The sequence below is a fragment of the Colobus angolensis genome, unplaced genomic scaffold (genome assembly GCF_000951035.1).
Source record: "Colobus angolensis palliatus isolate OR3802 unplaced genomic scaffold, Cang.pa_1.0 Scaffold72, whole genome shotgun sequence".
NCBI classification, from domain to species: domain Eukaryota; kingdom Metazoa; phylum Chordata; class Mammalia; order Primates; family Cercopithecidae; genus Colobus; species Colobus angolensis.
The window spans coordinates 6517018-6533613 of record NW_012120932.1 but is presented as its reverse complement, the minus strand read 5'-3'; the positions used below and the strand labels follow the sequence as shown (position 1 = coordinate 6533613).

Here is a 16596-nt window from a genome sequence, read left to right as displayed (position 1 = left end):
GAGGCAAATTTTCATACTGGGAAGTTTAAGAAGTTCAATGCATTCACATTAATGACTCAGGAGACAGCTACCACTCCCCTAAAACATACACATATAAAGACATTTTAAAAATTCACAATTAGATATCATGTGTGCAATGAAGTACTAATCACACCAAATGGACTTGAAATACCGAAAATGGGAATAGCGGCAATTTCCACATTTTCCAGAGCCCTGTAAAATGATGCTAAATGCCATTACCCTGCAAAACTATGAAATGCCGAGAAAATTTTTTCAGACTAAATAAAATCATGATATTTAAGAAAGCAATGGCATTCTGTGGATTTACTAAATGTACTTGCTGAATTTAGAACCTACCACCAATTCTACTACCCTAATAAAGTATGACAGAAAGCTTTTGTGGTTTCCAAAGCTCCAGGCAAAATACACTTACAAAATTATAAAAAAAAATTTCCACAATTTCTCTTTTTCAGATGCCTGTTACCAGCCACTTCCATTCAATAATAGACAGGGGGTGAAAAGGAAAAGGATTCAACTTTATTGTAGTCCCTGATCTATGCTCTAGGGATAGAAGGACACCAAAAGGCAGTGAGGATGGCAGAGGAGAAGACAGCGTCTTCCCAGGCAGCTGCCCGGGAACACGGCAGAAGGAGTGAGGGCAGCTGCTGGGATGCACTGTCTCCTGCTCCTCCCTCTCGCACATTCTAGTGGCTTCTGTCATGGATCCCACCACATCTTCCCCTTATACTTCTCAGGGAAAGGTCTATCTTCAACCACAAAGCGTCGGCATTGTCTTAGAGGAAGACACACTGCCCGGTTCCCAGAGAAGACGGAATGTCCACCCCCTCCCCAGGAGGGCAAAGCAGAGGAGGAACAAGTGCAGTATCTGTGAAGGATGTTGTAACAGGACAACCATATCACATTCAGCTGTCTCCACTTTGCCCAAGGTCACACCCCCATCCCATAGTGGCCACATCTCCAGGACTGATGGCTGTAGAGTTACAAAGGTCCAGCCCTCCTGTCCCAGCACAGGACAGCTCTGAAGGGCCTCCCGCTTCTACCCCACAGGCGCAGCTGATGGTTCTGTGGAGACTGCACTGCAGCTAAACTTTTTCCTCTGCACAGTCCTGCCTCCTTCCTTTCCACTCCACAGCTGTTCCTCCCCAAAACACTCCCTGAACACTAATCTCTATCTCAAAGTCACGGTTCCTGACAGCCCGACCTATGACATCATCTCTCAACTCACTGTCTCTCCTTTCTAAGAGAACTGATCTAGTTGGTCAGTTCGGGAGAGAAAATTAAAAACGCCCCGCCCCACTTAGGTCCTTCTTCCTTCCTCTTTCCAACTTGCCTTGCCTGTGGAAAGGATGCGTCCTGGCCTACTGCTGCACCATGCTGGGCCAGGCAGGCTCAGTCCCAGCCAGGCAGGCCTCTGGGGGCTCAGCTCACCAGTGCCTGGTGGATTTATCTACTAAATCCAGAGGAGCCAACTGAACCACAGACACAAGCTACATTCTTGAATCTCTTTAGGTGTAAAGGAACTGTCCAACTGCCTGCCTCTGGTATCTTATTCTCCACTAGTTCCTAAGACAGGAGACGACTGACAGAGAGGTGTTATTAGTCTCCTAAAACCTAACACTCCTCCACTGCTCCACTCCCACTGCTCCAACATCTAAACCTGCCAATTCCTGCCCTCCTGCACCGTGCTGAATGTATTTTCAACAAAGAAGCTACCATCTGATTTATATTTACATATGTGTCCCCCAGCCCCTATTTAAACCCTTTCAATTAAATGTCTTGCCTTCCAAGTTAAGTGAATTCTTTACTATGGGCCAAGTGGCCCACTGGGATCAGACCCTATCTAAACCTTCTTGAGCACCGAAAATTCGATCAATGAGATGGCCGTTTTTCTTATCATTAGCAAGAAGAATGTTTCTAGCTATCTCTCTGCCTACACCTCAAACCACTTTCAGGTCTCCTAGTACCATACAGGCCCTGAGCCTCTGCTCACTTGGGGCCTTCTTCATGTTGCAAACTCAACTGTCCCCCTCTGGAAACCTCTTAACCACCTCTGCAATCTCTCTGCACTCCTACAACAAAGTGTCTCTCCCTTCCCTCTGGCTACCCCAGTGCCTTCTGCATGCTGTTCCACCCCTTCACTTGGTAAAATGCAATAAAATCACCAGATCCTCAAAGGCAAGACCCTTCCATTCCCAACACCTGCTTGTACACAGTAGGCACTCAGGATACAATTGTGGAATAAATGAGGGATGGAGGATGAAGAAAAGACGGGAGGGCAGCCAGGGAGGAAGCAGGGGCATGAGAAGCATGACAGGTGCCATATTACAACACTCTCGCAGCACTGTCGTCTCACACCACTAATTTATAAACAAACTCACAGTTCTCCAAAATGTGTCCCGAACTATTTTTCTAACCTTAATTTTAACTTCTCCCTCTAGGTACCTCATTCTCCAGCCTAACTGGAGTAATCACTATTTCTTAGCCATGGTCAACTTTGTCCACTCTCTTCTCTCCATGTGGAAGTCCCTCTCCTAATCCCATCACATTTTGCCACAAAAATTCCTATTCATTTCTTTAGTGATTCAACAAATAATCACCGAATGCTTACTGTGTGCCAGGCACTACCCTAGTCTGTACAACAAGGTCTCTGCGCTCATGGAACATGTAACTATTTGGGAGGTAATGGGGAGACAGAAAAAAACCTAGCACGTCAGGAGCTGACCAGCACGAAGACTGCGTGCAAGCGAAGAGAGTGAGGGTCTAGCACAGGATGATGAGGCAGGTCTCCATGAGGTGGTGACATCCAGCAGTGACCCAAGCGGTACCCAGAGGAGCCGTGTTGTTCTCGGAGAGGAGCAGTGAAGGCAGATGCTTCAACCCCTAACCCCCAGGAGGGAGCTGCTGGGCACACCTGGGGAACAGTGAGGAGGCCACTGTAGCTGAGAGAAGTGAGAATATGGGAAAGAAAACCAGTGACACCCCACAGCCAGGTCACAGAGGGCCTCACGAGCCAAGCATGGACTTTGCACTTCACTTTGAATAAGACAGGAAACTACCCGAGGCTTTTGAACAGAGACACTTAAAAAGATCCTTCTGGGCTGGGCGCGGTGGCTCACACCTGTAATCCCAACACTTTGGGAGGCCAAGGCAGGAGGATCACCTGAGGTCAGGAGTTCGAGAACAGCCTGGCCAACATGGCAAAACCCCATTTCCACTAAAAATGCAAAAATTAGCTGGGTGTGGTGGCAGGTGCCTGTAATCCCAGCTACTTGGGAGGCTGAGGCAGAAGAATCACTTGAATCCGGGAGGTGGAGGTTGCAGTGAGTTGAGATCGTACTAGTGCACTCCAGCCTGGGCGACAGAGTGAGATTCTGTCTCAAAAAAAAAAGAAAGATCCTTCTGGCTGGGACTCTAGGAGAGCATGCACAAAGACACTGCAATGTTCCTGGAGAGGGTAACAGTGGCGTGAATGGGGGAAGAAGCAGTGAGGCTCGTAGGAAGTGGTCAGATTCTGGACATGTGTCACAGAAAAAATCAACAGATGGAATGGATTGACAGACTGGAGGTGAGATGGGAGAGTAAGAGCAGTCAAGGATGACACCAGGGCTTTTGACCTGAGGAAACAGGAAGAATGAGGCTGCTTCTTAACTGAGTTAGGAAAGCCTGGAGGGGGAATAAAATTTTGGGGGAAAGATCAGGAAGTATTCTGGAACATATTTAGTTTGAGATACTCATGGTCACCCAAGTGGAGATGTCACACAGGCAGTTGAAAATGTGGGTCTCAGGGGAAAGGTTCGACCTGGAGATGTAGGCTTAGGACCTGTCAGTGCATGTGTGCACACATGTAGACACACAAACACACACACATACTTTATAATTCTTTCACGGCCTTTTCCAGTGATCTTGTAACAGATCACTTCAAAATAAAACAAAATTCTGGGTAGTCTTACCTTTTAGAAAAAGGGAAGGGAAAAAATTCTGAATTATTAAACTTTAAAATAATTTTAACCACTCAGTAGTTTATTTTGTGCCTGCTAAGAGTTACAACACAAAACAAAAAGAACATGAACAAAAAGACATGGCCCAATTCTGTGGAATATAATGTTTGAAAAGCTGACAAATCCTATTTAAATGGTTGCTTCCTTAATTATTTCACAAAAAAAATTTTTGTTAAGTTTGCCATTCAGAAATCAATGCAGGTATTTCTTTAAAGCCACAGTGAAGACTCAGCCCTGTGCCATCCCCAGCAGCTGGAGCCTCGTGACAGGGGTCGGAGGAGCCAGGGTCCCAGCCGTACGGTGCGGCTGTAGTGCAGTCACACCACCACCTGGAGTGCAACCTCATTGTTCTTCATGCCAGTGAGTGGTTTCCAGAGCTCAAGGCTGGTTTCAGGGGTGAGAAATCTTTGGAAGCACACACCTTACTTTCTGTGTTGCATCTAGCCCATGGATGAATAAAGAACCACAGTTTCCAGTGCAAAATTATTTAACCTTATCGTGTCCAGAATTTTTCCTTCCTGTGGGTTCCTGATTTCACTGACTTCAAGAATGAAGCTGCGGACCCTCGCGGTGGGTGTTAAGCTCTTAAAGATGGTGTGTCCAGAGCTTCTTCCTTCAGGTGTTCAGATGTGTCTGGAGTTTCTTCCTTACGGTGGGTTCGTGGTCTCGCTGACTTCAGGAGTGAAGCTGCAGACCTTTGCCATGAGTGTTACAACTCATAAAAGTAGTGCAGACCCAAGGAGTGAGCAGCAGCAAGATGTATTGTGAAGAGCGAAAGAACAAAGCTTCCACAGCGTGGAAGGGGACCCAAGCTGGTTGCTGCTGTTGGCTGGGGTGGCCAGCTTTTATTCCCTTATTTGGGTCCGCCTACATCCTGCTGATTAGCCCATTTTACAGAGCCCTGATTGGTCCATTTTACAGAGTGCTGATTGGCGCGTTGACAATCCTTAGTTACACACAGAGCACTAACTGGTGCGTTTACAATCCTCTAGACAGAAAAGTTCTTCACATCCCCACTTGACCCAGGAAGTTCAGCTGGCTTCACCTCTCATTGTCAGATTTCTTTTTGTAACTTCACTCCATTTTACCAGTCTGATCTTGCATTAGATTCAATTTCAAGTATGAACCTTTGAATTCCACTGTCATACCAAATACTATTTAGACCATGAGTTTATCCTGTTTTATTTTTCTGAGATAGTCTATATGCAGTATTTGCAGAAAGTAAAAACCAAGTCCATAAAATACCTAAACTGTATTACTTTTTCAACGGTGATTGCAAACACGTTTCCTAAAAATGATACATCAAGGTCATACTGAGACAGCCAGGTGACAGGGGTCCCTGGAGAAACTCCAACCAGCCTGCCCACTGACTGAGGTGGAGCCTTAGGAAGTTCACATTTACAGCAGAGAGGCACCTGGCCACTCCTTTTCCTGTGAGGAACCTGGGATTTGAATGGCAGGCAGGAAGCACTCCAGCAGGGACTCTGATCTAGCAAGAGTCCCTTTTCTTCCTTTTTACCCAATAAAACCCACTCTCACTCACCATTCAAATTGTCTACAAGCCTGAATTTTCATGGCCATGGGATAAAGAACCCCGTCCTTAGCTGAACTAGGGAAAAGTTCTGCAACAATCCTATATTTGAAAGTTCCAAGTGTGGAGAATAGAGTTCGTAAAAAGAGGAATTCTTGTGAGGGTGCAAATCAAAGAGAAGGGTATTTTAAAAAGAAACTTACATACCAGTCCTTTATTATTTAGTAAATTATAACATGGAATAAAGGTATTACTTGAAGGCCACTCTCTCTTTTGGCAAGATCTTGTGATGACCTCCAATTGTTGTGTTTATGCCATTTCAGCCACCATGGAAATGAGTGTCAGCTGACTGTATTAGTCCATTCTTACATTACTATAAAGAATACCTGAGACTGAGTAATGGAGGCAATGAATAATTTATAAAGTAATTATAAAGAAGAGTTGAACTGGCTCATCGTTCTACAGGCTGTACCGGAAGCATTGCAGCATCTGCTTGGCTTCTGGGAGGCCTCAGGAGACTTATAACCATGGTGGAAGGTGAAGGGGGAGCACGTATGTCACGCAGCCAGAGAAGGAGCAAGAGAACCAACGGAGGTGCCACACACTTTCCAACAACTAGACCTCGCAAGAACTATCATAAAGACAGTACCGGAGGATGGTGCTAAACCATTCATGAGAAACCACAATCACGATACAATCACCTCCCACCAAGCCCAACTCACCCTCAACATTGGAGATTACAATTCAACATGAGTTTTGGGTGGGGACACAGATCCAAACCATATCAGTGATAAACTTATATATTATGAACTCACTTCCGGATTGTGCAAAGGAGTAAAATGGGAACAAGGATGCATATCCTTCTTGCATTTTTGAATGCATGTATCTTTACAATGAATGGCAGTGAAAAAACAAATAGAAATTAAAGCAATTTTCAAGAAATTGAAAGTACTTTGTTAAATTCACTACTTATTCATAAAATCCTTGAATACATAAGATATTTTTTCCCGCAACTGTGTCCATGTGTCCTTGAGTTTCAAAAACCTTCAAAGAAATGTTTTTTTAATGCCCCAAACAATGTTATCTCAAAATGCTCTTGGCTTTCTAAACAGCTCAAATAGAAAAGGGAAGAAATTCGAGCATTTATACCTGGGAAAGACTTGATCCAGGGTACACACAAGGTGAATATGACCTGTTTTCTCTTTCTCTTTTTCTCAGCTATGTTTTGTCGGGACTAACTCCATTTCCAGAGAGGCTCTGATCTCACAGTTCCACATGACCAAAAGCAACTTCAGGGATTATGTGCTACTTAATTCATGCTCATCAGGAAAAACACAACCCACTTCCCAATCTTACAAACAAATGTTACAGCCCTGAATCTCATCAGCCTTGATGGAGCTCATCTTGACCAACCACTGTGGCCAGAGGAACAGAGAAGCAGTGTTGGTTAAGCCAGGTAGGACCCACTCCAGGAGCCACATAAGATACCTCTCACCCAGAATGAATCATGCACAGCTGGGAAATTCAGGGTACTATTAAGAAGGTGGGAAAGGAGGGGAGATGGATACTGGAAAAACAATGAAGAAATATCCCCTATACAGGCAAATACAAAAATTCAATTATCAATTAATCTTTAAAAAAGTAACACCCTGAGGTTGTAGAAAGTCAAGCAAATAGAACACAGGTAGGAAAAAATATCAGTAATGTGTTTGTTACTTAAAAGTAATAAAAACAGTAGATGGAGCTGTAGAAGAGGAATCGCTAACATCCCAGCCTCGTCTCTGAATTTCACCTTGCCTTTGCTATTTTTCACTAACCACCTTATTTTCCCTTTTAAATTGCCATTCAAACTTGAACAATAATTATTTCCCTAGGTTTCCATATCTCAGCCAGGCTAGTAGGGGTAAAAAACCTTTCCAAGGAGAGGAAAGAAAATTTCTGCCAAGTACAAATCTGTGCATAGGTTTGGCATGTCTGGAGCTAGTGCAGCAAGATGCTAGCATCTGGAAAGATCAGGGAGTGGCCTTCATGGTATGTGGGAACAAAAATGGAAAATGGAAAGATATTAGGGTTGAGAAAAGGTGAAGAGAAGCTGCATATACCAAGGTAGCATGTGGATTTTATCAAAATTTATGACTGGTTAATAAAAGTTGGGGTGTGTACTCCAAATAGTGCACAAGATAGTCCACTGAGATGTGAAAACAACATTAGAATGTTTATATGTAAGAAGAAATCAAGCTTTATTAATATTTCACAAATGTGCTTGCACTACAACCTTAGCCAGTCTAGATGATAGATGGTCATGTGTCACAAGTAGTCCAAGTGGGACCCTGAGGGAAGGGTGGGGATTCCACCTCACAGAGGGCTGGCAGGAGCCCCTCCAGTTCCCACTTCCTCTCAGGATATGCATTATGGTTTCCATGTGACCAGTAAGGAAGGTCTGCTGATTATGCTATCTAACTTAAGGAACCATCAGATGGACACCTGGCTTCAAAGGATCCCTGCAAAGAAGTCAGAGATTAAAAATACTACTATGAATGCAACCTAAGAAAACTGGGAAATGGTAGCACAGATACTTCTGCAAGCTAATCATCAGCCTCATTAAAAGGTTATGCTAATTAAATGTTGGCAAAAATGTTCCAAAGTTATCAGGAAGATTATCTGAAACAATAAATTTGTACAACTTGTCATTCATTTATTCATATCATATATTCATTAATTCATTCAAAAATTTATACTGTGCCAGGTACTGTTCAATTTGCTAATAACAGTACACAAAACTGAGAAAAACCAGTTTTGCCTTAGAGGATAGTGGCCATTGAGATTCTCACCAAATTGACTAATTACAATGCCAATCAAAATGCCAACAAGTTATTTTGTGTTTTAGCGAAACCTGACACACACATTCTAAAATTTATGTAACAGTTAATGCTAAGTTCCAATATTAGCCAAGGCTGTCTTGATGAAGAACAAGATGGAAGAACTTCCCCCTGGAGAGTAAGATATTTAGAAGGCCACATTAATGACAACAGTGTGGAACTGGCATAAAGACAGTATATTTGTCAGAGCTCTCCAGAGAAACTGAACCAATGAGATAGACACACACATACACAGGTATTTATGATAAGGAATCAGCTAACACCATTACAGTAGCCAGCAAGTCAGAGACCCAAGAGAGCCGATGCCCGGATAACCAGGAGAGTCACTGGTTTAGTTTTAGTCAGAAGGCCAGCAGGCTTTGGACCCAGGAAGAGGTGATGCTTCAGTCTGAGTGTGAAAGCAGGAAAAGGACAATGTCTCCGTTTAAAAGCTTTCAGGCAGGAGGACTTCTCTCTTCCTCAGGGGAATGTCAGCCTTCTTGTTCTAGTCAGGCCTGTCACTGAGATAGGGCCCACCCCTATTGGGATGAGCAATCTGCTTTACTCAGTCAACCAATTTAAATGCTAATCTCACCCCAAGACACCCTCACAGAAACACACAGAGTAATGTCATCAGGACCTTGTGTCCAGTCAAGTTGATACTAAGATTAATACCAAAGATAAACAACAAAAACAACGGAGAGATTCAGGATCACACCTGTGCACCCAAGGCACCTGATGCATGACGAAGGTAGCACCACAGATCACTGGGAAATGATTTTCAATAACGGTGCCAGCCAATGGGATATCAATGTGCAAACGAGACAAAAGCGGACTACTTACTTACTACCTTACACCACACCATAAAAGTTACAGGTGGATCACAGACTTACATGGGAAAAGCAAACCCACATGCTCTTAGAAGATAATATGGAAGAACTTTATGACCTTGGAGTGCAGAAAAATTTATTAAATAAGGCACAAAGTGGCCGGGCGTGGTGGCTCACACCTGTAATCCCAACACTTTCGGAGACTGAGGTGGGCTGATCACCTGAGGTGGGGAGTTTGAGACCAGCCTGATCAACATGGAGAAACCCCATCTCTACTAAAAATACAAAATTACCTGGGCGTGGTGGTGCATGCCTGTAACCCCAGCTACTTGGGAGGCTGAGGCAGAAGAATCGCTTGAACCTGGGAGGCAGAGGTTGCAGCGAGCCGAGACTGCACCATTGCACTCCAGCCTGGGCAACAAGAGCGAAACTCCATCTCAAAAAAGAAAAAGCAACAAGGGGCACATAGGGGGCAGGGGTATCCAGAACCAGTCAATGTTCTGTTCTATTTCCTCGGGTGGTGATTACAAGGATCTTTCACAACTTGTTAAGCTTGGCATTTGTGTTTTGCGTAAGTCTGTTAGATCTTTAAATGTAAGTTTTTTTTTAAAAAAAGAAGAAAGTAGAGGACAGAAGCTATCTGGATATTGCTTAGTACTTCATTTCAAAAGGGAATATAGATAGAATACACCACCTTTGATCTCTGTTCCTGGCACCCTGTGTGTGTGTGTGTGTGTGTGTGTGTGTGTGTTTCATCAGAATAAAAAATAATAGTGGCATGGTTTTGCCAGAGAAGACAGGCATCCTCCTACATTTGGCAGGCCCTGGAAACCTTCCCCATCTATTGCAGCATCTGAGAATAGACTGTCTTTCTAGGTCCAGTGCTGTATCCTCAGCCTCTATAGTAGTGCCTGGCAAACAGTAGGTGCTCAAAAAGTATCTGTTCAGTGGATTCACCAGTAAAACTACGTTTTTCAAGAGCACATATTCCCAAAATACATGAAAGAGTCCCAGAACTTCGTCTCTGAACTGTAAGAACAGCTGTTGAGGCGGTGCTCTATGACGGCACATTCAAGGTTGTCAGTAAAACTCCAAAACATTTTATTAATGTGTTTCCAATATAACACATGCTAACATGTCAAGTGTCAAACAGACCATTTTTTCTCTGTGCTGTAAATACAACTCAGTCTGCCATTTTCAAATTTATTAATTAATTTGAATGTTTACTGAATTTTGTAATTTACTGTAGAAATTATTAGTTTTCGATTTAGGGTACTTCAATCATACTTGTAATGCTCCAACAACACAGAATGACCCAAGATATTATTACCACAATTAGAACATCCTAGCACATGGCAGGCCCTAATAAATACTTGCTGAATGAATTAGCAAACATTAAAATATGGCTGTTTTATAATGTTCACAAGGATATTGCATGACAAGGTACACATCTTTAACGTGTACCATGTCACTCTAAAACCTCCATGAAGAAAATATCACCTCCAAGCTAAAATCAAGTACACCCGAGATGTGAACTGATTTATAAACCAACCTACAGACTACCTTCTATCTTGCTGCATTTATGGCCAACGTGAGATTATGTATGTACTGACTGATGATGGGCAATGTAATTAGCTTTAGAGTTAAGAGTTAAACAATTAATATGTTAACAATAAATTGTTAAGAGTTGATCATTAATATGTTCTTAGACATCGTTTTATCGGTTCATGTTATTTAGTTCAGGCTTGCTTGGTAATGAAGGAGGGAAACCGTTTTCCCAGCCTCCCATATCCTCACCTGTTCCCTACCCGCACATTCATCTCAATGTAAAGCATGTTCAGGACTTGCTCAGTTCAGCCCACCCCACCCTAGTCTGGCTATCACCTCCTTCACTGTCAAAGTCCTCCCTCCTCTACCACCAAGTTTCTTGAAAGAGTGAAGTTTGTCATCTCTGCTTCCTCACCTCCCCGTCATTTCTCAACCTGGAGCAATCTGGCGATTCCCCTCCACCTCTCACCAAACCTCTCCTCACCGAGTCTTTGCTGACAGTGGCTGAATCCAAGTAGCATTTCTCGACCCTTCTGCCTTATGCTCCACAGCCACCCTGTCCAACACAGTGGCCACCTGCCACCTGTGGCTGCAGAGCACTGCAGTGCAGTGAGCACCAGGGAGTAAATGAACTTTTTATTTAATTTTAAATCAATTTTAATTTAAACACCGATACTTGATTCAGTTATAAAATTCCTTGGAACAACTTGGGTATGTGAATCTACTTTTTCAACCCTACATTTTATAAAATCTAAATACAGATCAAGAATTTGCAAAGAAAATTTAATGTCTGAATGAAGATACAACACGTAGATGTAAGTGTTAGTGTAACACACACACTGGATTTCAAAGATATATCACGAGAAAGATTATAATCTCATTAGTAATTTTAATACTGATTACATGTTGAAACGATGGTATTTGGGATATACTGAATTAGGTAAAATATCTTCTTAAAATTAATTTTAACTATTTATTTTTATGTTTCTTAAAGCAGCACCTGGAAAGTTTACCATTATCTATGCAGCATGTGTTTTATTCCTACTAGACGGCACTGCCCTATGGCATTAGATATGAATGTGCACTAATTCTCCATTGCTTCTCTCCTTCTACTTCTTGGTCCCCTCCTTGTATTCTGCAGCATCAATCATTCTTCCACTTCCCCTTAAGGTCAGTGTCTCCCAAGGCTCTCTCCAGTTCTCCCGGGCCCCTGTCCCAGCACCCACCTCACCTAAGGCTTCCACTATTCCCACAAGTGGCTGACTTTCAACCCTCTGCCAGCAAATCAGCTTGCTCCCCTGAGAATGGGATATTCACCTGCTCTCTGGACATTTCCAGCTATGCCTACGTGTATCGACATTTAATCTGCCATTATACCTGCTGGGTATTCACCTTATTAATATTTTATAAATCAGGCCCCCTCCTCCATTTCTTTGAGGCCCTCTCAATTTCTCAACTTATCAGTACAATAGCTTCCAATGTCTATCCCTGGCCTCTTCTCAACCAACTTCCTTTTGCTGTTAGTCTCTAAAACTCACACTGGTGACATGATTTCTCTGACTTTTTTTTTTTCTTTTTGAGACAGAGTCTTGCTCCGTCACCCAGGCTAGAGTGCAGTGGCATGGTATCAGCTCACTGCAACCTCTGCCTCCCAGGTTCAAGCGATTCTCCTGCCTCAGCCTCCCTAGTAGCTGGGACTACAGGCGCCCACTACCACGCCTGGCTAATTTTTTGTATTTTTAGTAGAGACAAGGTTTCACCATGTTAGCCAGGATGGTTTTGATCTCCTGACGTCATGTTTTGCCCACCTTGGCCTCCCAAAGTGCTGGGATTACAGGCGTGAACCACCGCGCCCAGGCATGATCTCTGTTTAAATACTCTGGTGGCTGCCCCACTGCCATCGAGATAAAAACCTTCTATAGCCATATGCAAGGACTGTACTTGCCAGTCTCTCTGGCTTCGTGCTTCATCACCAACTCCACAAAACCCCAAATTCCAGGCACACCTAAGCACCTGCAGTCCCCTGAATATGTTTGCTTTCTCACCACCATACTTTGCATAGTCTACTTATGCTGACAGGAATATTCTCCCTAACTATATCCTTGCTCTCCTAGCTGTCCTTCAGAATTCAATTAACACGTCACCTGCCCCAGGAAATGTCTCCAAACCCCCACGTCAAAGTAAGTGTCCCCCTCTACGCCACCATCACACCTAAACACAGCTCTAGTCATAACCCAACCATGCTACCCTGGAGTGACCTGGTTACCAGTCTGGGAATTCCCTGAAGGCACAGATGAAGTGTTTCAACTCCCTGAACTATACTTAATAAGTACCTACTCATAAGTAGATAAAGTATTAAACAAAGAAAACACAGAATAAAATGTAAGGCTAGAAATTTTTAAATAGGCTAATAGAGTCATGAGTTAAATGAAGAAAGTTAACCCAGTCACGCTAAAAACACTTCATTAGATGGCCTACTTCAGGACTCAATGAGCTATCTAACGCAAAATTATATGCTAAACATGCATTAAAATATCAAATACTCAATAAAAGCAACAATTAAAACAATTAAGGACTAAATATGTTATTTTGTTTCTTAGGCCTTGTTATGCATTCTTTCTTCCCTAATTCTACTTATCCGTTCCTTTCTTCAGTTCCTTACATTAATTTTCCTTCCAATTAAAGTTTGTATTCTTTCCTTCCATTGCCCAATCCCTCTGACTCCCTTCTATTCTTTCAAACAGAAAAATATAAATACAGTCTTCATCATCTCTGTTAGCAATTTTGTCTAAAACAAAGAAATCGTAAAAAGCAGCGAATGTAACGATCTCACCAGTCAGACTGACAGACAAAACCATATGCACTCATCTGTTTGGACGATTTCATAATGCTAAGCAGCTAATCTGAACCACATGCATACTAAGTGGAGTCTGACCGGCACCAGCAAGTCCTGGGGTTGCTGCAGAAGGCAGTGTGAGGAACAGAAGAGAACAGCCAATGCGCTGCTGATGACGGCAGCTGCAGCCCAGCTTCACCACAGCGCCACCTGACACCTGCCCTTCGGGAGAAAGCAGAAGCAGACAGGGAAATCTAGGAAGCTGTCAGCTGTCTGGACTAGCACAGTAGGTAGCCAATTGCAAAGCGTGAGCAGCAGAGGCCACGCAGCACCAAGATCTAGTCTGTGCATACGCTGGCCCAGGCGCCAACTTCGGGACACCAAATAAAGAGTGCTGCTCCCGCCGCACTGCTTAATTTTCATTTTACTACAAAACAGATTTTGAGAGAGGCAGGGAAGCACGTGGAAAGGAATCTAAACCAGGTTGGTAGGAAAAAACAATTTTTTGAAGGATAGCAATTGTTAGAGTGAAACGGAATACATTAATCATCTGAAAGAAGCTTTTCAAAACCACTCAACATTAGGTCTTCACCCTAAAGAATTATATCTTTTGGAATTCACAGTCAAGCAAAATTGAAATCTCTTGAAAAAGCAAGATAATGTAACAGTGAAAGGTATGTTTGAAAAAGTTTCTAAAACATCATAGAACTGGATCCCCCCCAACAATTTTTTAAGCAGCATTTTTAAATAATCAATTTAATTCAAAGAAGTGCTGAGCAAGATTTACTCTCTTACCTGTATCCAGGAGTTAAGTTTTGATTGTCTAGAATTCTGTGGTTCTTTGTTAATTAGACAACATAAGCACCATATTAGAATTTTTTGGCTTTCATCTACAAAAAGAAAAACTTAAATGAGTAAGTTTTATCAAGCAGAAAAAATAATCAATATAAAAATATTTTAAACATTATATTTAGGAAAATCTCAAACTACTAAGTTCACAGTACAAGTATCCCTGAATGTAACATTTGCTTTCTCACCACCATACTTTGCACATTCTCTTTTTGCTGACAGGAATATTTTCCCTCACTCTATCTTCGCTCTCTTAGCTGTCCTTCAGAATTCCCTAAGCTAAACTTTGTGGAGTTTTTTCCTTCTTGTGGCCTTGGGATCACTTAATTCTTGTGTGGTCAATTTCCTTTCTGTAACAGTAGCAATTTTTTTTTTTTTTTTTTGAGACGGAGTCTTGCTCTGTGGCCCAGGCTGGAGTGCAGTGGCTGGATCTCAGCTCACTGCAAGCTCCGCCTCCCGGGTTCACGCCATTCTCCTGCCTCAGCCTCTCGAGTAGCTGGGACTACAGGCACCAGCCACCTCGCCCAGCTAGCTTTTTGTATTTTTTAGTAGAGACGGGGTTTCACCATGTTCGCCAGGATGGTCTCGAACTCCTGACCTCGTGATCCGCCCGTCTCGGCCTCCCAAAGTGCTGGGATTACAGGCTTAGGCCACCGCGCCTGGCCAACAGTAGCAATTTTTAAAGCCAAATGAGAACGATGGAAAGAACTCAGAGAACTGGGCTTTCCTCATGATCAGGTTTTCACATTTCCAGCGGTTAGTAATTTCAACCTTTCTAAGGCAACTTAATGGTTACAGGCAGTGAGTAGCCAATATTTCTGATTTAATCTTTTAATTTTCTAATTTGCCAAAATATCTTCACTTGTTAAAAATAAATTTAATAAAAAGGATTGTTTTAAAAAATATTTTTAGTACCAAGTGCTTTGGATAAAAATAGAAGTCTCTTACATGCTCCTTTACTCTAAAATGTAAATTCTTTAAAATACAAAACTTTACCAAACATGCAATAAAAATCTGAACTTTGAAATCTTACATTCTGCAGAAACATCCACTTGATGAACCACTTTCTTTATCCTCTTGTGGTGACTGAGTCTATTCCAGCTGAAGATTGTATAACACAATTAAGAAACAAAAATGAGGCCTAGAAACTGAAGATGTCAGTACCCAAGCTAGGGCAAAGCAACTTCAGACTTTACAAGGCCATGGAGGTGAAGCCAAGACACCCGGTGCCCAGAATCAGTCCTCTCTACCGCCTCATCTTCTGTAATCTAATAAACCCAAGCTTTCTCTTTTTATTGAGACACGGTCTCGCTCTGTTACCCAGGCTGGAGTGCAGTGGCATGATCTCAGCTCAGTGAAACATCCACTTCCCAGCCTCAAGCCATTCTCTCACCTCAGCCTCCTGAGTAGCTGGGACCACAGGTGCGTGCCACACACCTGGCTAATTTTTGTATTTTTTGTAGAGAAGGGATCTCACCATGTTGCCCAGGTTGGTCTCCAGCTCCTGAGTTCAAGTGATCCTCCTGCCATGGCCTCCCGAAGTGCTGGGATTACAGGCATGAGCCACCATGCCTGGCCAAAACCCAGCATTTCTAAGGACTTCATTAACAAAGAAATAAGAACAATACCAACTCTAGTAAGCGACTTCAGTATTTTTATCCACAAACTAAAGATTGCTAACAGTAATTTTTAAACACATTTTTTCCCGTGAACATACATAGCTTAAGCTTTTCCAATAACTAACATCTCTGAAAAAACTTTATCAGGGGTTATTCTGAGGCCATTCATTTTTTTCCCCTAGTTTTTATGAGTTCAAATAAAGTATTATAAAGCACTGGCTTGCCTGAGATCAGTTCATTTCAAGAGTCGTATAATTTAACCACTAAAGATCCTAAGATTCTTCAGGCTGAACCAATGCCACTAATTAAAAATGTGACTGTTATGCTTCCCATAGTTTAAATATTAGAAGAAATTCTACCTAGCTTCATGTAGCAAGTGTGACAGATGCACCCAGTGACATCCTTACACATGCAGAAGGCTGTTAAAAAGAATGTAATCTGATGGGGATCATTTCCAAACACCAGACACTCACCACCAAAAAAAAAAAAAAAAAAAAAAAAAAAAA

General features: G+C 42.6%; 1 protein-coding gene across 1 annotated transcript in view; it reads right to left on the bottom strand.

Annotated features, from left to right (window-relative positions):
* FANCC (Fanconi anemia, complementation group C) overlaps positions 1–16596 on the bottom strand; it is a 165090-nt gene that overhangs the window by 124965 nt on the left and 23529 nt on the right. The window contains exon 4 of the mRNA XM_011927516.1: positions 14418–14512. Coding sequence (XP_011782906.1) covers positions 14418–14512 — 95 coding nt within the window. The remainder of the gene's footprint in view (positions 1–14417; positions 14513–16596) is intronic.